Source organism: Myotis nattereri (genome assembly GCF_964212035.1).
Source record: "Myotis nattereri genome assembly, chromosome: 2".
Lineage (NCBI taxonomy): Eukaryota > Metazoa > Chordata > Mammalia > Chiroptera > Vespertilionidae > Myotis > Myotis nattereri.
The window spans coordinates 121864891-121885981 of record NC_138076.1 but is presented as its reverse complement, the minus strand read 5'-3'; the positions used below and the strand labels follow the sequence as shown (position 1 = coordinate 121885981).

General features: G+C 52.8%; 1 protein-coding gene across 2 annotated transcripts in view; it reads left to right on the top strand.

Annotated features, from left to right (window-relative positions):
• IQSEC3 (IQ motif and Sec7 domain ArfGEF 3) overlaps window positions 1-21091 on the top strand; it is a 107199-nt gene that overhangs the window by 66277 nt on the left and 19831 nt on the right. The window contains exons 4-7 of one of the 2 annotated variants that reach the window (XM_081083663.1): window positions 1506-2641; window positions 4959-5120; window positions 19044-19166; window positions 19688-19854. In XM_081083663.1, coding sequence (XP_080939789.1) covers window positions 1506-2641; window positions 4959-5120; window positions 19044-19166; window positions 19688-19854 — 1588 coding nt within the window. Of the gene's footprint in view, window positions 1-1439; window positions 2642-4958; window positions 5121-19043; window positions 19167-19687; window positions 19855-21091 lie in introns of those variants that run through there. The other variant, XM_081083662.1, reaches the window with a different exon arrangement.

The following is a 21091-nucleotide window of genomic DNA, read 5'->3' as shown; positions in this document are numbered from 1 at the left end:
TCGGGGCCTCGGGACTTTCTCACTTTCTAAACTTCCCTAAGGACTGATTGGAGCCCACAGTGCTACCATTTGTCCATCCCCTTAACATAGTCCTTGTCCCTTATTTAAATGCAAAAATCTCCAGGAAGGGGCATGGCTAAACATTATTGGTCATTCACATCTCAGTGGGAATATCTTTCAAGTCCTTTTCTGAGAAGTTCTGATAAGAGAGAAGTAAGAGCATAACCTAAGGGGTAGAAAAGACCTTAGACTGGGGTCGGAGCTGAGAGGATGTAAGTAAAGTAGGACAGATTGGCCCCTTGTCAGACATTTTCCTGGGTTCAGATCTACCCAGACGAGGCTGTGTGCCCCCACCAGCAGCCCCACCAAGCTGGGCCCTGGTGGTACAGCTCCCATCAATGAGCACAGAGGTGACGGGAATTGTAAAACAGGGCAGCCTGGAGGGCCTCCCACTCTTGAAACAGCCATCCATCCTCCATCCTCCACCCATCCATCAACCTTGTAATTAAAGTAACATTTATTCAGCACCTACTATGTGCCAGCCCTTGGGCTGGGTACTGGGACACAGAGATGATCAAACCCCAGTCTCAACCCTTATGATGCCCGAGGGACTGCCCCAAAGCAGCGACAGGAATGCTGAGAGGGAGAGCAGAGAACAAGAGTAGCAGCAAATTTTTAAAGCATTTCTGTTTAATTTTTAAAAATTATTTTTAAATGTGCACTAAAGTAGAAAGAATAAACTGCCTCACAACCATCACCCAGCTTCAACAATTTTTATTAATATTGTTTCATCTAACCCTTCCACTTTTTTGATGGAGTATTTTAATACAAATTCAAGATATTATGCATTTCACCCATGAATACTTCCATATGCATCTCTGATAGGAATATTTTATTTTGTTAATCCTCACCCAAGGATATTTTTCCATTTATTTTTTTCTTTCTTTAGAGAGAGAGAGTGGAAGGGAAGGAGAGAGGGAGAGAGCGAGTGGGAAAGCGAGAGCGAGAGCAAGAGAGCGAGAGAGCGAGAGAGAGAGAGAGAGAGAGAGAGAGAGATCGACATGAGAGAGACACATCAGTTGGTTGCCTCCCGCATGCAGTGGGGGATCTAACCTGCTACCCTAGCAGGTGAAGGCTCTGATCACGGAGTAACACTGGCCAGGGCTGATAGGAACATTTTAAAATCACCCCCAAACCAGCAATATCTTACTACAATCAGCAATGCCTCTCCCCCTGCCTGAGACCTTACCAAGCCCTGGAGCCCATTCCTGCATCCTACACTTCTGAGGGTCTTGCCAAGGACCTGGTATCTCCTCCGACACGCTAGTTTTCAGACCTGAGCGCCTCAGTGTCTCCCCCCCCTCCCCCCCAGTTGTGCAATCTGGGTCCCTGCAAAGTTTAGCCAGGCGACTCCCTGCATTGATGGACAGCCATCAGCCCCATCTTTTGGAAGGGCTGTAACACCCCTTCCCTAACCGTGCTCTTCCTCCTCTCCGTCCTCGCAGATTGAAATGCTAGAACACAAATACGGAGGCCACCTGGTGTCCCGGCGCGCCGCTTGCACCATCCAAACCGCCTTCCGCCAGTACCAGCTCAGCAAGAACTTTGAGAAGATCCGCAACTCGCTCCTGGAGAGCCGCCTGCCGCGTCGGATCTCCCTGCGCAAGGTGCGCGCCCCCACCGCGGAGAGCCTGGCGGCCGAGAAGGCGCTCATGGAGGGCTACGGCCTCCTGGGGCTGCCGCTGGTGCGCTCGCCCTCCCTGCCGCCCACCTTCGCGGGCACGCTCACCGAGCTGGAGGACTCCTTCACCGAGCAGGTGCAGTCCCTGGCCAAGTCCATCGACGACGCCCTCAGCACCTGGAGCCTCAAAACCATGTGCTCCCTGCAGGAGAGCGGCGCCTACCAGATCCACCAAGCCCTGCACGCGGGCGCGGGGCAGCCCAGCCGGGAGGTGGAGATCCGGGAGCAGGAGAGCGCCGGCCCAGGGCCCGAGGAAGAGGCCGCCGAGGCCGCGGGCCTGCCCCAGGGCCACAGCAGCACCCTGATGATGGCTTTCCGGGACGTCACGGTGCAGATCGCCAACCAGAACATCTCCGTCTCCTCCTCCACCTCGCTGTCAGTAGCCAACTGCCTGGGCGCACAGACTTCCCCGGCCCCAGCGGAGTCCCTGCGCGGCCAAGCCGAGCTGGGCGAGGCCCGGGGTCAGGAGGCTCCCGTGACCCCGGCCGCGGGCCAGGGAGACGCGCCCGCCGAGACCACGTGCGCAGAGGCGGGAGTTGGGGAGACCCTGCGCGCCAACTCGCCTGAGGCAGAGGATGGGGCTGCAGCTGCGATGGTCGAGGAGGCCCCAGCCGCGCAGGTAGAGGAGAGAGAGGAGGAGGAGACCGGGAAGGTGGGGAAAGGGGCCGGGGCCGAGACGGAGGCTGGCGACAACTCGGAGCAACTGAGCAGCAGCAGCACGTCCGCCAAGTCGGGCTCGGAAGTCTCGGCGGCGTCGGCCTCCAAGGAGGCACTGCAGGCCATGATCCTGAGCCTGCCTCGCTACCACTGCGAGAACCCTGCCAGCTGCAAGTCACCCACGCTCTCCACTGACACCCTGCGCAAACGCCTCTACCGCATCGGCCTCAACCTCTTCAACATGTGAGTGAGCTCCGGCTCTGGAGCTGCAGTGCGTCCTGGGGGTGGGGAGGGGGTGGGGGGAGTAGGGGCCCTGGAGGGAGGGAAGACGGATTAGCGGGGTGCCCTGTAATTTAGCACGTCATCCAGTGTCCTCCCAGATGGCATCTGTGCCATGCCTGCTCCTTGAGATACTGTGTACAAATACAGATTTTGCTTTTACTTGTTATTCATTTATTTTAAGAAAAATTAGGAACAAAATAGCATCTCAAACCCATGCTTTCACCACTGTCACTGCTTAAAATGAAGCTAGAGTTCGAAAAGTCAGAGACTTTAAAAGAAAATACAATATTAAGTAAATAATAGTATGGGTAACATGAGGATTGAGCAGAAATCCCTCGGGTAAGATAAGAAGTTAGGGACACACAGCAATCCCCTGGGGTTGATGAAGAGAGAAACAGACAGTGAGCAAAGGAGAAAGTGAGGAAAGGTGAGTGAGGGACTGGGTGAGGGAAAGAGAAGAGGCCTGCTTTAAGGAGTACAGGGAGAAAGCGGAAGAGGGTGTGGGACAAAAGGGGTGGAGGGAGACAGAAAGAGAATGCGAAGCAAGCAGGGGTGTAGTACACAGAGAAGGGGAATGGAAGGAGGGAGAGAATTGACTGTCAGAGCCCACAGCCAGAACCCCCAACCTTATCTTGCAACCAGAATGTATAGAGCTGGTGGCAAGCAGAGGGCACACACGGAAATTTCAAGTATTTGAGGCACTGATTCCACCCTCCACTTGGCCCTTTCACCACAGACCTGAGCCAGGAAATACAACATCCCTCCTGCCCACATGCATTATTTATTGAATGCCAGGCACCATGACCACAAAAATGAGTAAGACATCCCCTGGTCTCCAGAAGCCTATATCCTGGGGAGCACAGTTACTGTTCATAAAGCATCTGCAATCTTCCCAACAGTGTAAGAGAGAACATTGTTATGCCATTTTACAGAAAGGAAACCGGCTCATAGAGTAAGGTGAGTTGCACACTGACACAGCTAGTAAGCAGCAGGCTTAGGTAAAGCCAGATCTGTCTGACTCCCAATCCACTGCTTTTTCTTTTTTTTCTTTTTTTAAATATATTTTATTGATTTTTCACAGAGAGGAAAGGATAGAGAGTTAGAAACATCAATGAGAGAGAAGCATCGATCAGCTGCCTCCTGCACACTCCCCACTGGGGATGTGCCCGCAACCAAGGTACATGCCCTTGACCGGAATCGAACCTGGGACCCCCGAGTCCACAGGCTGATGCTCCATCCACTGAGCCAAACAGGTTAGGGCTAATCCATTGCTTTTTCTTTTACCTCAGGCTGCTATCCTAGTGAGCAGCCCCTACCGGACACACTCCAGCATCACTTCTGCATGCACACAAATGCTCACACAGATACTTGGATCCCTCGAGACAGTGGTTCTCAAACTATCTGTGGTGAAGGACCAGTTTGGGTTTTTACCCAACACATTGTGGGTCAATACCTTTATAAACTACAATAAAAATGAACTGCTAGAAAAATAATCACATGCTTGGTTGTCCTGAAAATGTCAAAGTGCTATAAAAGGTTCTAAATGCTTACCCTCTATTTCTGTACTTATATTCTCCTGGGCCAGTAAAAAACAGTTCAGGGAGCAGCGTGGATTTGCAGACCAAACTGTGAGCACAGTTGCCTTAAGACACAGCACCCACACCCACACCCACACCCACACCCACACCCGCACCCACACCCGCACCCACACCCGCACCCGCACCCGCACCCGCACCCACACATAGACTCAAGCCTGAGAAAGTAAATGCTGGGGAGCAGGATTTTTGTGTATCCACCATCCACAGGGAAGAGGGGGTGTGGGAGAGATCTCACTGCTGTTTCCCAATCTCATCCTCTCCAGATTCCAGGGTGGGTACTGCATGTAGACAGCAGGATGCAGGCAGAAAGGACTTTGGGGACCTCTTGGCAGGCCTTGGGGACCTCAGGATGAGATCCATGGAAGTGAGGCCAAAAGAAAGAGGACACCTCTTCACCTGCTCTGGAATTCACTTTGCTTGGCCAGACTTCCCCTCCCCCCGTTCCTGCCCCACACGACCTTCACTCCTGTGTGGGTTCAGGAGAGTGAGGCTCAGGTGAAAGGTGATTCTGATGGAGAAGCCCTCTGTGGAGGAAGGGATCCTGGCATTTCCTGAGAATTCTTTCCAAGGACCTCCAGGCACTATTTTGGGTTCAATTGGCTGGAAGAACAGAAAAAGAAGTCATGGATGGCCTTGGCTCACTCTCTATTCCTTCTCCCCACCCCCATCCGCACCCCCAGAAACCCGGACAAGGGCATCCAGTTCCTGATCTCACGTGGCTTCATCCCTGATACCCCCATCGGAGTGGCCCATTTCCTGCTCCAGCGTAAAGGCCTCAGCCGGCAAATGATTGGAGAGTTCCTGGGCAACAACAAGAAGCAGTTCAACCACGATGTGCTAGAGTGAGTGCCCCGCCCTCCTGGCACTCTCCCTCCACTCCACTCCACACCCCCTCTCCCCCCAAGGATGTCCAGAGGAGCAGGGGAATCTCAGCTGGGGAAGGACTCAGGGAAGGGAAAGGGACCTCTGAAGTCTTGGTCATTTCCAAGAAATCCTCTCCCCAGTCCTAGCAGCTTCCTGATTGGCTCCAGGAACCAGAATATCAATGACCTTTAGCCAGTCTCCGCATTTTGACCAGCCTGTTTCCCCTAGAAAGTCTTCTATTTATTGGGCACATCGTGCACAGAGTACCATTGGTACAGAAATAGTCAAGGGTAATAAAAAGACCACCCTCTCTGCCACCCTCAGGGGCAAAAGAATGAGCCTGGAAGAGAAGAGGGCTGTCAGTGCTGGGGCCATCTCGGCCTGGGGAACAGGCCCTCAGCCCACCCTCTCCCTGCTACCTGTTCAGAACCCAGACCCCCCACAAGCATCTGTCTGCTCCCCAAACAGGGTCGTTTTCATATCAGTAGAGGCAAACATGAGACAGAAAAAAAAGGGGGATTAGACTGAGGGTTTTTAGAGCAGGAAAATACTGACCACCCAAATCACAACAAAGAAAATTGCTTTAAAGTCTAATAGATGGGGGGTAAGGTGAGGGGCTGCTTTTGCCAGTGCTCAGCTTTGTCGGTGTGGACGGGCAAGAGTCTCTTCTTACTCGCTCCCCTTCTGGAGATGCAGGGCAGACGTGGCATTACTTGGGGCTGAGGAGAAGGGCCTTGGAGCACCCTTCCCCTGGCAAAGAGAGGGTCAGGTCCTAGGAAGTCTGCTCCAGGCCCCCACCACTCCCTGATGCTCCTTCTCTCTTCCACAAGGCCACCTAGGCTCAAATGTTCTTGAAGGTCATTATTCTATAGGGAGCCACCCCCACTTCCCTCCCCTCTTTCTCCTTGGGTACAGTCAGCAGGAGTTTTTCCCTGGGGTGCTAGGAGAACCTCTCCTTTTTGTCCTTGCTCTTGGAGCAGCAAGGGTCTGCTACAGAGGGGCAGAGGGCTCCTGATCGAGTCTTTGGAAGCGTGGAAGTCACCCAACCTGTCTGGCAAGGTTGTCAATGTCAGAGACCTGGCTTAGTTCAGGGGTGGTCTTGGTGCTGTGTCTTCTGGTAAGTCACTGCCCTCTGGGCCTGCATTTCCCTGCCTGTAAAGTAGGGATGTTGGATTATGAGGGGTAGACCAGTTGCCCTCTGGAATCCTTGTCACATTCCTAAATTCACTGATAGGGTGGTTGTCTCTAACTGAGCACAGTCAGAGAGTGGGGGCTTGGATCCATCTGAGGGACCATGAAATCCCCAGATGGCCCTTAGTTGGCAGAACCCAGCTCCTGCCTGTGACTCTCAGTGGCCTTGGACAACTTGCTGTCCCTCTCAGATGGTCGAGATGCTCTGAATGCCTCCCAAGGAAAGTAAACCAATGCATGTGCAGCATTTCCCTGCACCCTCCTTTCCTCTCCCTCTGCCTCTGGCTCCTCTTCCCCTTTACCACACCCCTGCTGTGTAGGGTGTCCGGGGAAACAGGAAAATAGAAAGAGAAAGATCGAGTTTTCCAGGTGCCTTCCTTCCCCTGTTTTTCCTCCATCTGGTTCACCTCTCTGGCTTTCTCATTGGCTTTTGCCCCCCTTCCGTTTGGTAGGAGGGTGAGTGGAGGTGTTGTTCCCTATGGCTTTGTTCTTTCAGATGCTCCAACACCCTGGGTGACCCTGCTTTGTCTCCAAGCTTCACTCACAGTCCCTGACCTTCTGTGTCCCAGTCCTGGTATTGCCTGGTCCTGGGATTTTAACCTGTCAGGCTCACATTGGCCTAGAGTATTGGGAACACAGGGTTTTTCTCCAGTCCAGGCCATGCTGAGCAGCACAATGGAAACTAATTGCCATCTTCCCTGGGAGATGGAGTGTGTGGGCTGGAAACTCAGACCAGCCATGCAGCCTGTGCTGTCAGGGGACCTAGGCTAGGGACGGGGCTAGCAGCTAAGGCAGAGCGAGGCCTGGGATGAGGAGGGCAGTGTGTGTGGCGGGGAGGAGGGGAGGAGGCAGGGGAGGAGAGATGGCTGGGCCCGAGAGAAAGAGCCCTCTTCTGAACCTGGCCTGCTTCTAACAGGCTGTGTAGCTTTTGGAAGGCACTTTGCCTCGAGGCCTCAGTGTCCTCGTCTGTAAAGTCAGAGGGTTGGGCTGTGTGACCTCAGAGGTCCCTCCAACTATCTATCCTTGTTCCCGTTGCATTCGTAGCACACTGGCATCGTGCAGAGTCATCTGCCCTGAACATGGAGGTCAGGCTCTGTCCTCCTGCCAGAGCATCCCTCGGGCTCCAGGGCAGCGTTGGCACCAAAGTTCATGGAAGAACCAGACGACCATTCATCATTCATTCAGTGAACATTGAGTGCCTACCATGTGCTGGAAATGGGGCTGAGCCTGCCGTCCAGTGTGTGTGTGGGGGAGGGGGGAATGGGGTGGGGGGAGAATTGGGGAGGAATAGGAATGGCTCATGGCCTTAGGGAACTTACAGACCCAAGTGTCAATTGGGAGAGAAGAATGGAAAAGCCAGGCGTGGAAAGGGAGGCAGGGGGCGGAGCAAGCTCCCGTGAGCACTGTGGGTTTGGGGAAGACTGAGTACAGAGCTGAGCCCCAGTTCAATGCCTCGGTCCCTGGTGCTTTATTCTGCAGCCATGCCGGCTTGGGCTCTGAGGTCTCTGCACACTAGCCTCTGTACACAGAAAGGAGCCCTCTTCTCCCAAGTCCGCAGTGTACTGACCTGCAAAATGCCAGGAGAAAGGAGGTGGAGAAGCAGGAAGAGGCAGGCACTAGCAGGGGAGCCAGGCACTGGGAGTTTGGGCATTTCTCTGCCACTCAAGCCAACTGTCCTGGTATCTGTCGGATGCTCTGCCTCTTCCTTACTCCCACCAGGGAGAACACACAATAACCACGTCACCGGTGCCATTTCGCCCAGGACTGAAAGGCTTCATTGGGATTCCACACGACTCCCCTGCCCCCGCATGGTGACATTCAGCAAGTTGCATTCATTCTGTACAAAGCTGTTTGCTGAATAAAAGGACATAAGTCACCCATCCCCTTGGAGACTGAGACAGCCCAAGCCACAGCATTCTCCAAGAAGCAGCCAGACAGGAAGGAGAGAGGTTGAAAGCCTCTGGGAGGGGAAAGGATGGGACCCCCAGGCCCCCACCCCCATTCTTATGCCTGTGGGGGACAGGAAGAGGGGCTGAGCAGGCTGCCCTGTGTCTGAGCATCATAGATGCGGTAATGTTTGCCTCCAGAATCAGGTCCTCAGGGCTCTTAGAAGCTGACCTCTCCATCTCTTTGTGTCCTACTTCCATAGAAGACACATTCCAAGAAGGAATGTATTCAACCGGGCTTCATTCGAGTAATAATAGAAGGCCTTCTGAGCTCAAAAGGTCCTGGCCATTCGTGTTTACCTGGAAAGGGCAATTTTGTGTTCTCTTAAGGAGAAACCAGCCACACTTTCCTCATTTGTCCAAAGGAGATTATAGTACCTACCTCGTATGAATTAAATATTTTAGATGCATATAAAGTGTTTAACTCAGCACCTGATGCTTAGTAAATTCTTTTTTAAATGTTACCTATTTCTATTATCTTTCCTACTTGAAAGCACAAGGCATTAGATACGCCCCACCATGAACCTACCTCACCCCACCCCCAACACAGGGACACCGCAGACTCCTCAGGTCTGGTTTGAACAGCAAGAACTTTCGGGCTTCTGGGGAAGGAAGGGACCATGCTGTGCTCTGAAGAAGTCCTCTGGGTACTGAGGACACAAGGGCAGTGGCCGCCCAGCAGCGGGAGCGGCAGTGGGAGCGAGAGAGCCCCAGGGATCGGGGTCCTTTGGGGCTGAGAGCTTCTCCCGCTCGGTGTTCACATGGCTGGGAAACGGCTCTGCTCTATTTCCTTTCTGAAATGTTCGCTTCAGCAGGTGTGAAGGCCGGTGAGCGGGGACGGGGGGTGCTGGCTGTGAGTGGTCTCTTCTCCGGCCCGGCCCACGTGATCTTTGCAATGTGAACCTCGTGCACATGGAGGGCATCGGTATCTGTCATTCCCACGGAAGTGCCCGAAAAGGGCAGCTTTCGGTTTGAACTGCTAGAAGGAAGTTTCCTGAGTGTTCCTTCTCTCACTGTGTCTACTTCATTCTTTGTTAGATATTAAGAGTTTGACATTTTAGTCGGATTTCATTATTTAATTCCCACAGAAATGTGTTGGCCAGAGTGTAACAGATTTGTTCCTAGGGGACATTCAGAAATGAAGACAGGCTGTCTGTCACACTCAGCAGTCTGGAAGGCTCTGGCCTTTCGTCACCAGGAAGGAAGGATTTGAGGACTTCCTGCCCTTAGTGCCCTGTGCAACCTCAGAGCCTCGGCCTGGTCCCGAGGAATTCCATGAGGAGAGCCCTCAGGGCCCAGGCAGACCCTTATATGTCTGGAGAAGCATGGAGAGAGGCCTGGAGCAGAAAGGGACAGAGACTTTGAGGTGATCGCCACTGCTCTGAAAACTTGAGGCTGTCACCACCACAGGAATGGAAGGAGGGGGTCTCTTCTAAAAGTGATGTCTTGGGGTTTTATGGCCTTGACCTCTTATTTCTCCACTGCCTTTCCCCCATTCCCAACCACACTCCCTCCTCCCCCCACCCCCGCACACACATAGATGAGAGATTCCCCCTAACAGTAAAGAGTCATGAGCATTGAAGAACCACTTACCCCTATGGAGATCTTGGGATCCTAAGCGTGGGGTGAACGAGTCCAGAGTTGAGACTCCTTTGGCTTGGCCACGTTATCATATAAACTGGGCTTTTATACAAAAATGAATATACCTACCACCCAGTTCCTTTCTGATTAGTCAGGCCCTAGCCCTGGAGGGGTCTCTCTTAATCCGTGTGTGATGTTCAGGTGTGCTGTAGACTGGCCACTCTGATGCGGGACTTTAGAAGAGGCTTCCTGGGAGTTAAGATCTCCTGGGGTTTTAGGAGGATCGGCTGTGAGTGAGCAGGCCTCAAAGCGTAATGATCATGGCTCACATATATATTAAGCATTTACTGTGTGCCAGCAGGCACTGTTCTAAGACCCATACCACGCAAAACCTCATTTCATCTTCACAGCAACTCTGAGAGGTGAGTGCTGTCAAACTGTGCAAATGAATGCCCTGAGGAGCAGAGGGTGGGTAGCTTGTCCACAATCGATGGTTGAGATCTGAAGCCAGGCAGGATGGTTTCATAACCTGAGCTCTTAAGCCTACAACGTCCTATCTCTGCACTGCACCCCAAGAGAAGTGTGGGCCCCATGCCTTTATAGTCCCCGTCAGACCCAGGAGTGACTCGTTGTACCAGAAGACCCCTTGGATGGTCAGGTAGTCCAGCCCCCTCATTTTACCAGGTGGAAAGTGAGACCCAGAGAGAGGAAATGACTAGTCCCCTGGCCAGTGGCAGAGAATTGAACGGAGTCAGGTACTACCCATTGACTCACCTTTATTTGCTATGCTCCGACCCTCTCATCTGAGAAGAAAGCAGGGCCAAAAAATTGATTCATAAATCTCAAGAAGTCTGAGCTAGGTTCAGTTTCCTCTTTCTGGAATACGTATATTTTAAAGGGTCAGTGGATGAATGTCTGATGGTGTAATTTCAGGCAGAGTTAATTGGTGATGAGGGGGAGGGTCTTAATGCCTATGTTAGAGGGAAGGAACTTCAAGTCCACTTAGTCACCTGGCATGCCAGTTCACACTTGATCTCCAGGTACATAATGGAAACTACCTTTCTTAAGCTCTGTTATATACCAGGAACTCACTTAAAACTCATAACCACCCTGCCCCTGAGGTGTTATAGGTATCAGCTCCATTCTATAAATGGGGAAACTGAGGCACAGAGAGGCTAAGTGACCGAACAGCTAAATGATAGAAACAAGATTCAAACCCAAGGGCATCTGACACCAAAGACCTGGCTTCTCATTCCTCCCACTGTGACTGGAATAGAGCAGTGGTTCTCAAAGTGTGTTCCCCAGAACAGCAGCAGCCCCTGGACACTTGTCAGCAACATCAGTTCTCAGACTCCACCAGACCCAGTGCATCAGAAACTCTGGGGGCAGCAATTTGTGTTTTAATAAGCCCGCCAGGTGATTCTGATGCCCACTCAAGTATGAGAGTCACTGGCAAACAGATGCTGACAGGCCCACAAAAGGGAAATCATCTCAGGCATCCACACTGACTTCCAATGTGTTTGGATAGTTTATACTGAGTTCTTCTGGTTCCTGAATCCTCAAGGTGTCACTGGCAGCCATCTCTTCTGAGGCCCCTCAAATGATTTTCTTTGTCCTCATGTCATCACCAGGAGCACGGCAGATCCTCCTGCGTCCCGGGACCTTCTTCTGCTCCATTTCCTTAGCCACATTGCACTTTCCCAAAAAGCCTTGACCTTTGTTGGGCACGTTGTGAGTTCCGTTAACAGAAATAACTCTCTGTGGATGGGGATATTTTTAATTGAATTGTGTGAGCCAAGAACTGCAGAAATAAAACCAGGGTTCCTGCATCGTGGCTGTGGGTGGATTCGTTTTCCACCCTCATCCTGGAACCTGAAAGCAGTCTCCACCAGGAGCACAGGTCCAGGTCTGCAGCTCAGGCAGCTCCTCCCCGCCTCGGCCTGCGCCTCATCTGCCAGATCTCTGCTGTCTGTTCTGCTATCATTACCTAGTTTCAGCTCCCAACCAGTTTCTTTGTCTGCCAGACACTGTCTTGCTGTCATTAAAAAAGAAATCATTTTTGCCCTGGCTGGTTTGGCTCAATGGACAGAGTGTCGGCCTGCGGACTGAAGGGTCGCGGGTTTGATTCTGGTCAAGGGCACATGCCTGGGTTTCTGGCTCAATCTCCTGTGGGAGGCGTGCAGGAGGCAACCAATCAATGATTCCCTCTCATCATGGGTGTTTCTCTCTCTCTTTTCCTCTCCCTTCCTCTCTGAAATCAATAAATATATATTTTTAAAAAAGAAATCATTTTTAATCACACATCATGTGGATCTCCCTGTGACACAAACTGATTCCACACATAGATCAGGGCTGAGCCATTTTATGCACGACTGTACCTCTTTACACAGGTGCAGGGGACATCTGTGCGGAGGGTTCCCCCTCTTGTGGGCTACTTGCTGCAGCCCCTGCAGATACCCACAGGCGCGGGAGGCCTGCCCAGAGACTACTCCCGCCGCACCGCCCATCAGCAGCACCTGCGAGGCAGGGCCAGACAAGCTCTGCGGGAAGCCCTCTAATTGCCCCCGGTGCCCCATCATCACTCACTCACTCGCATGTGCAGCTGAGGGGGGAGGGAAGGACCTGTGCTCCGCGCTGCCTGCCGTATGGAAACCACGGGGCCATTTCCCTGGCAGCTTTTTCAACTGTCAGATCAGCTGCAGATGATTGTGCACAGCCAGCCGGTGAGCCCAGCCATCCTGGGTCACAGGGCAGAGCTTCCAAAGGTGCAGGCCACTGAACTCCTTCCCCAGCTGGCCATGTTGCTCGAGGTCTTGTTCTTTCACTCAGTTGGCCTCTTACTTACTCATTCACTCATCTTACAAGTGTTTGTTGGATTCATCTTTGGAGAGGGATGCCGAGATTCAGAGCACTGCCTCTTCCTGCAGGAGCACGTAGCCTGGTGGGAAGACGGGCAGCTAAATGTTAGGACATGGGCACAACTGTGGTGGTAGACAGAGGCGTGCCCAGGGCCCAGTGGTGGTGGAGGAGTACTCCTGGGGAGACTGACAATTAAAGGAACTGCAAGGTTGGGGTTGGGTGGCAGGAAGGAAGAGCAGTGTGTACAAAAGTGTGGAGGCATGATAGTGAGATGGCAGGAGGGCGCCAGTATGCCGAAGGGGCAGGGACGCTGGGAAGCTAACAGGGCCTGGCTTGCTTTGCTGAGAAACTCGGGTTTCCTACGAGGGATGTGGGAAACCCATGACAAAATGTAAGCAGAGGAGAGACAGGGCCAAATGATGCCCTAGGAGGATTGTTCTGGGAGATTATTTGGAGGCAACAAGGCTGGTTCGGAGGCTATTGCAGTCACTCTGTGGAGGGAAATGGTGCCCTAAATCTCAGCAGTGGCCTTGGGGAGGGTAGGAGTTGGTGGAGCCAGAGGCATGGCGAAGCAGGGCCTGGTGGCAGTGTAGAGGGACGAGGAGGCCAGATCCCAGTGGACAGCCTACCGAGCCGCTGAGAATTCAGAACACTCAGTCTTTGATATGAATATGTTTGTGTACAGTGATGCGTGCAAATTATACTAAATAACGTGCATGTAGTTTCAGTTTTGGGGGGAGGGGGATGCTGGGTTTGGGACTTTAATCTGAAGAATTCCTGAAATCAGACATTATCAAATATTTACTGAAACAAGTTAAAATAATAAATACCAAGTAAAACATAAAACATATACAACCTGACTTCTCTGCAAGAGATGCTAGCACAACCTCTGGTCATGTGAGTATTGCCCATGACTGACTTTCAGACAAGAGCACCCAGATTCAGACAGCAGGCAGGACTCAAAAGGGGGCTGGTTACGCCCTGGCTGGTGCTGCTAGATGGTTAGAGCTTCGGCCCACAGAGAGGAAAGAGTAACCTGAGAGAGGGTGGTATGGTGGAAGCAAGAGAGGAGTATTTTATGAATGGAGTGATTAACCATGTTGTTGCTGCCAAGAGGCTGGTGGGACGTGGACAGAAGTTGGTGCCATTGGACGTGGCAGCACGGCGGCCAGTGGTGGCCCTGACAAGAGAAGTGTTAGTGGAATACTGTAGGTAGGAGCATGGCCAGAGCCGGGCGAAAGTGAATGGAGTTGAGAAAGTGGAGACAGCACGGAAGGGATACCTTCTGGAAGTTCGGCTCTAAAGAGGAATAGAGAAAAGAGTAGTTTCTAGAGAGCAAAGAAGGGTCAAAGCAGGGCTTTAATTTGTAAAATAGAAAATAAAATAATTTACTAATGAGAATTTAGTAGAGGGGAAAATTGATACTGTATGAAAGAACATCTCAAACTTAATGTGTCCAAAACTCCCTGTCTCCTCCAGCATCTGTGTCACCCTATCACTCGTCCTAAAAAATGAGCAACAGGCCCCCAGGTGCCAAGCCAGAGCTGAGACTCATCGTTGACTCGTTTCCTCACTTCCCACATCCCCCTCCATCACCTGGTGCATCTGTTCTTCCTCTACGATGTATCTCAGGTTGTCCATTCAGCGTGTCTCCACTGCTTCCACCTCAGCCCAAACCCCACCCTCTCTAACTCGGACCTCTGCAGTAGTGTCCTAGCTGAGCCCCTCCCTTGTTCTTGGTTCCCTGCCCTCCTTTTGCTGTTCATTCTCTTCCCAACAGCCAGAGAAGCCTTCTTACAGCAAACTGGATCTTATCAGACCTCTGACCATACCCTTCCATTGTCTCCTACAGCGTTCAGTATAAACTCCAAAATCCTTCTTGTGACTCACAGAGCTCTTAACCGGTTGGGCCCCTGCCCATCTTCCCAGCCCCACAGTCTGCCATTCTCCATTCTCCATTCTCCCCTTTACTCTCCACATTGCCGCCTCATTGACCCTTTCTAGGTCCTTGAAACTTCTTTCCTACCGCAGGGCCTTGGCATGTGCTTTCCCCACTCTGCCTCCAAGCTCTCTCCCACCCTCCTCTTCCCTTGGTCAGCTCCTACTCATCTTCCAATCTCAGCTCAAATGTCATGTCCTCAAGGAGACCTTTCTGAACACACCAGTATAAAATATGTCTCCTTCATCCTCTCATGGAACCTGTCTTTTTCCTACATATGACTGATCACAATTATAATGAAATAATTATTTCAAACTCCATTTGTTTCTTTCATCAGGACAGGATCTGTGTTTGTGTTGCACTTATATCAGGTCCTTAGCACAGTGTCTGGCACACAGAAGACACTAAATGCATATTTGTTGGAAGGAAGGGAAGGAAAAGAGGGAAGGACTGAGGGAGGGAGAGAGGGGAGAAGAAGGGAGTGAGGGAAAGATGGAGGGCAGACCAGAAAGGGGAAGGTAGGAGGGCAAGGATTTAGCCCCTGCCGTGGGCTGTGTGCCCAGGCGAGCTCTGAAACTGCAGGGTAGTCACACAGCCTCATGCGGACTGCATGAGAAGTGGCTCCTCACACATGACTCTATGGCTGTGGCCAGTTGTCCCCCCTTGTCCCGTCATAGCTCCCATCAGGCACCTGGGTAAGGGAGCAGTCCCAAGGGAGAGACACATTAGCATCAGACATTGAGAGGGGGAGGGGCAGGTTTGCCTGGCCCTGGAATTGGATGCATGCAGTCTCCCTGCAGGGCCAGCTCTCCTGTGAGCCTCACTTTCCTGTATGTAATAAAAATAACAGGATAATTAACATCACACAGGATTGAGGAGATTGTCATTGTGCGCTTAGTGAGGCACTAAGAGCAGTGCTCAGTGAGAGCACAGAGGCGCTTCTCCACTAGTGTTAGGACCCCCTGTGAAGTGGAGAGGGCCCAGGGGTGCGGAGAGGCTCACAAGCAGGGAGCCAGACACCTGCCCTTCCTAGTGGTGGGAGCATGGAGCAAGCCCCTTTGGGGTCTCAGTTTTGCCTTCTGTAAAATGGGGAGATCATACATCAAAAAATACCACCCAGAAACATGTGATATTTTTCACCTTAAAGATGATCTAAGAGAAGAAGTGGTAGTTGGTTGTCCTGGGTGGAGGCAGCAGAAAGGATTTGGAAAACTGTCAACAATCTGCTCCCTACAAGAATTCGAGGGTGGCAAAGAGGACAGGGAGAGGGAGATTCTAAGCGCTGGTAGATACTGCAAAATAAGAGAAGCGATGGAAAAGGTGAGAGGAGAGGAGAGATAGCAGAGGTCAAGGTGCAGGCCCACGCTGCTACTTTGAGGTGAGAAAGCAATCAAGCTGTGGGGACGGGCGAGGATTATGGGCGATCCCAGGATGACGGAGACCCCAGAGGTGAGGTTCCACCAGAGCAGGCTTGTTAGAGAGCAGCTGCCCCAGGAGGCACAGGCTCACCAGGAAGGCAAGTGATGGTTCTCTGGGAGGCGTGGGGAGAAGCAGTCATCGTGAGCTGTATTCCAAAGCCAGCCGGAAATGATGCCTCTCCTGCCAGCCCGGAGCGTCTGCAGAGCCGTAGAGAATGGCTGAGTCCTTGTCAGAGATTGTCAGATTGGGAGGTCACCTGGCCCCACGCCAGCTCCGCAGAGAGGAAAACGTTTGTCTGCTGGAGGTAATAGTGCCTTTCCCCCCTGCAGCATGGCTTCTTGCTGCCATCTGGGGGTTTCACAGAAAACACTGATATTTCCCCCCCGGGATCCGAGAATGCCAGGACACGAGCTACCCATTAACCACTGCGGCCCCGTGGTGGCAGTGGCAGGGAGGAAGCATGAATGTGTGTGTGGTGGGGACTGCCTCTGTCTGTACCTCCATCGTCCCCCCTCACCACCCCCACTGCAAAGGCAGCCCCTGAGAACTGATGGGGACACATGTGCCCCCATGAGCTGTTGCCTGTTGGCCTGTGAGTTGCTGGACTTACATTTTAAAGGCTTCTACATGGGCCAGATCCCCCTACCCGTGCACTCAGCTCAGCTATTAGTTTTAATTTTTAAAGAATCTTTGAAGGATGCTGATTCCCAGGCCTTGCCTCCAGATATTCTAGTCGGTAGATCTGGGGTAGGGTTCAGGGATCTACATTTAACAAGCCTCCTTCCGCGGGGTTTTCATAGGTGTGAGATGTAGAGACTGAAGTCATCATCCCCGTGGCCGTGACTGATTTATGTAGTGCTCCCCATCGTGGCTGGTGTTTCCACCAGCTGCGTGTCTGTCCCAGTCCTTGACTTGCAGGCTATGGGCTCATTACTGAAGCTTTTAGCTGCAGCCCTGAGAGCGAGTGAGCTGGCTTCGTGTCACCTGAGTGAAGGGCTGGAAACTAGGCCATCGTGCTTCGCTGAGCAGATCCCACCCTCTCCCAGCTGCTCCACCGCCTCCTCTGTCCACTGTGCACAGTGCCTGGGCCTCTGGGCACCCACCCTCCTCCTCAGGGGTGAGGCCTGGACCAGAGTGCGGTACCAGAAGACGCATGCACAGAGGCTCTGGGAGGGACACTGTGAGGGGTGCACTGTGCCAGGACCTCAGAGGCCTGCAGGGAGAGGTCAGGGCCAGGTGAGGAGTGGGTAGATGGCCCACAGGGACAAGTGGTCCTGGGGAGGCACCCAGATTCCAGGCCAGGGGAGCCAGGGGCCATTCTGGGGTCCACCAGGGAGGCAGGCCCCAAAGGCAGGGTTGACCAAGCTGGGGTTCAGTGCCCTTCCCCTTGGCCTTGCAAGGCCCCCTTGTCCCCCACCTACTGCCACCTCACGCCGAGGCCCACCAGGTCCCGTCTTTGCTGTTTTCCTCCCCTCATTGCCTCTGTCTTGTCCTGTCTTTGTCTCCTCTTCCTCCTCCACCTCCACCTCTCCTGCCTCCCTCTCCCCCTCCTTCATTCCCCCACCCCCTCTTTGTCTCCCCTTGTTTGTCTGTCTCTCTCTCTCTTCATCTCCTTGCCTCTCTTTGTGTGTCTCTCTCCCTCTGCCTCTCACTCCTTGTTCTCTCCGTCTCTCTCACTGACTCTCTGTGTCCTCTGTGTCTCTGTCTCCTCCCTTCTATTCCTCCCTCCCTCTCCTGTCTGGTTCACCTCTTCCGGACAGCGGCATCCCTGTATGGCTCAATCGTGCTGGATTTATAACACCTGACCAGGCGGGGCTACGGGGACATGCAGATGTGGGCCCCATGATGCTGATCTCAGAGCTCACGTTCCACTGGGAAGGGATCAGGAGGAGGCAACAAGAGCTGCCAAGAAATCAGGCTGAACCTGGAGGGCCTACTACCCAGTTGTCTGTCTCAAATGCTCAGACACTGACGTTGCCAATTCTCATGCTTGGGCCAAATTCTTGCCTCCTGCTCCCAGCCCCACCCTCTGACTCACTATCCAGCTGGACAAGCCTGAGAGAAGGCTGGGTTTGACCAAGCCAAGGACAGGCTCCCAGAGTGAGATGGCCATCCTCCTTGTCCTAGAGGGTGGGGGAAGGACAGCCCCTACCAGCCCTTCCCTCTGAGGAAGTCCTTGGTGCTCTCCTCAAGGTTAGAGGTGGCATTAAGAGGTGGGGGGGCCCTTGGGGAGCAGGACTCTGACCTCCTTCTTCTCAGAAGAAACTGGGGCTCCAAATGGTGAGTCTGTGAACTAAAGTCACAAAAGATTCAGTGCTGGGCCCAGGCCCAGGGTGGCTGTGCTTCACACTGTCCCCTCCCACGTTAAGATGATATGTCATTTCCTCCCAGTGGCCACAGCTCCCCTGAGCGCTGGGGCTCCTTGGCTACAAAGGAAGGACCTGGGAGCCCATGGGAGGGTGGTGCAGGAGGGGGTCCCCTCACCAGAAACCCCAATGGGACCTGGAAGGGGAAGCAAGGGAGACATGCACGCTCCCAGCAGGTCTCCGAAGGCTAGGAGAGTGAATTGCACGTCTTAAACTTTCATCTGCGTCTGAGACGCTCTGAGTTTGAGAAGAAAGGACCTGGGCTTTGGAAGTTCAGCCTCCTCCTAGCTCTGTGGCCTGGGCAACCTGCTGGCCTCTCTGGGCCTCAGGTTCTTAGCTGTGAAGTGGAGACAACAGTCAGCCATCTGCCTCACAGACCATTGTGTTAGATGAGAGGTCTGGCAAAGGGTCTCTTGGGTTATTAAAGGGAGCCCCTCGGGGTGAGTAAGGCCTGGGAGGTCCCAGGGAGCAAAGTGGCTCCCTCACCCCAGCAGGGTGGAGTCCTCCAGCCACTGGTGGCTGCACCTTTCTCAGCTCCAGTGCGAAGGGGGGGGGGTGTGGGCCCAACCTTTCCTCATGTTCCTCCTCCCGCTGCCTCAGCTGCGTGGTGGATGAGATGGACTTCTCAGGCATGGAGCTGGACGAGGCCCTGCGCAAGTTCCAGGCGCACATCCGCGTGCAGGGGGAGGCCCAGAAGGTGGAGCGGCTGATAGAGGCCTTCAGGTAGGACCCCTCTGCAGCCCCTCCCTCATACACTTCAGAACACACACCTAGGGAGGTTGGGTGGGAGAGGTGGGGTGGAGAAGGAGAGCTGCTGTGGGCCTGGGGGCTGGGAGAAGCCCTTCTGGTGAGGTGAGAGAGGTGGGCTAGTAGAAAAAAGGAAGGGAGAGAAAAGGGATAGAGCCCTCAAGCTCTCCAAGCTGGAACAGCACTGGGTTCTCAGGGGCCTGCGTGCATTTCACTCATCCCACAACAAGCAAATCTTTAATGAACATCAGTGCAAGGTTGGTGTGGTGGGATCTGTGGGTGTTTGACACCTGCCCTGTCCCCTCAGAAGGGAAGAGGACCAGGCTTCGGAGTGTGAGGGGCTGTGCGATGGGGGGCGGACGGGGGGGACGACAGGAAGGGAGCTTCCCGGACCTAAGGCCTGCAGAGAGCCTGATTCCTGCCCCCACAGTCCCCCTTGCTGGAGCTGGGGAGGTTGGGGAGAGGCCTCAGCCCCCGCTCTGTGTCCCCCACCACAGCCAGCGCTACTGCATGTGCAACCCCGAGGTGGTGCAGCAATTCCACAACCCTGACACCATCTTCATCCTGGCCTTTGCCATCATCCTCCTCAACACCGACATGTACAGCCCCAACATTAAGCCTGACCGGAAGATGATGCTGGAGGATTTCATCCGAAACCTTCGAGGTGAGGAGGTGGGGGCAGCGGGGTGGATGAGGCCACTGCTCCCGCCTGTCCTGTTCAGTATTAATTCTGTGAGTCTGAGCCCAATTGTAGATTGTCACTCAGCAGCCAAGGGCACTGGACGCTGCTCTCTGGGCCTGGTCATGCACAGCAGGGAAAGTTGCCTGCATGCCAGGCACCTGGGGAGTTTCCAGGAGGCACTGCCACTGCCCTGTACCAAGCAGCAAGGGCCCGTGGGCAATGTCCCTTGCCCTGCATGGACTGTCCTCCATTGGTTGACCTCTAAGCCCCTGGCCCCAAAGCTACTGCCTAGGTGGCACTAGCCCTTCCCACTTCACAGCTTCTGAGGTCTCTTCAGTCTTGGGTCCATTTAAGTCAGCCCTGCAGATAAGGAATGGCATCTGCCAGCCAAGTCCTCTTCTAACTGATACGGTACCCCACCTGGCAGGGTGTGGTGGGCGCACAATTGATTTTTTCTTTTTTTAGCATTTTAAAAATAAAAGTTATGCACAAACATAATTTAATAAAGTCAAATAATTCTACAAGGCTTATTAAAAATATCGGTCCCTGCCCCTATAGCCACTCTCCTTCCTTAGGGGCAACCACTGTCATTTCTCCCTCTTTCTTGTGTTTCCTGTATGTCAGTGGTCGGCAAACTGTGGCTCGAGAGCCACATGCAGCTCTTTGGCCCCTTAAGTGTGGCCACAAAGTTTCAATCGCACTGTACGTGCGCGCCTGCACGTGGTATTTTGTGCAAGAGCCACACTCAAGGGGCCGCAGTTTGCCGACTACTGCTCTATATCATTAAATATAGAGCATGCTTCCTTCTGCTTCTTTTTTCTTATTCCTTTTTTTATTGGTAAAAAATGCATACTGTAAGGCTTATACCAGTAAATCTGAAATCTTGATGAGTGTTTATATTCCTGTACAGCTATGTAATCACACCCAGATCTAAATATAGATCACTATCCTCACCTCGGAACATTCTCCCATGTTCTGTTCCATTCAATACCCCTGCCCTTGAGTAACAACTCCTCTGACCTCCCAACACCATTGCCAAGTTGTGCCAGTTCTGGAATTTCATATGAATGGGATTACACAGTACATATATTTTGGTATGCGGTTTCTTTCACACTCTGCTACTTATTCATTTTGAAAAATTTTAAGTGTTATCTATTAATTTCTGTCTTAGTCTGTTCAGGCTGCTAAAACAAACTACCACAGTCTGGGTGGATTATAA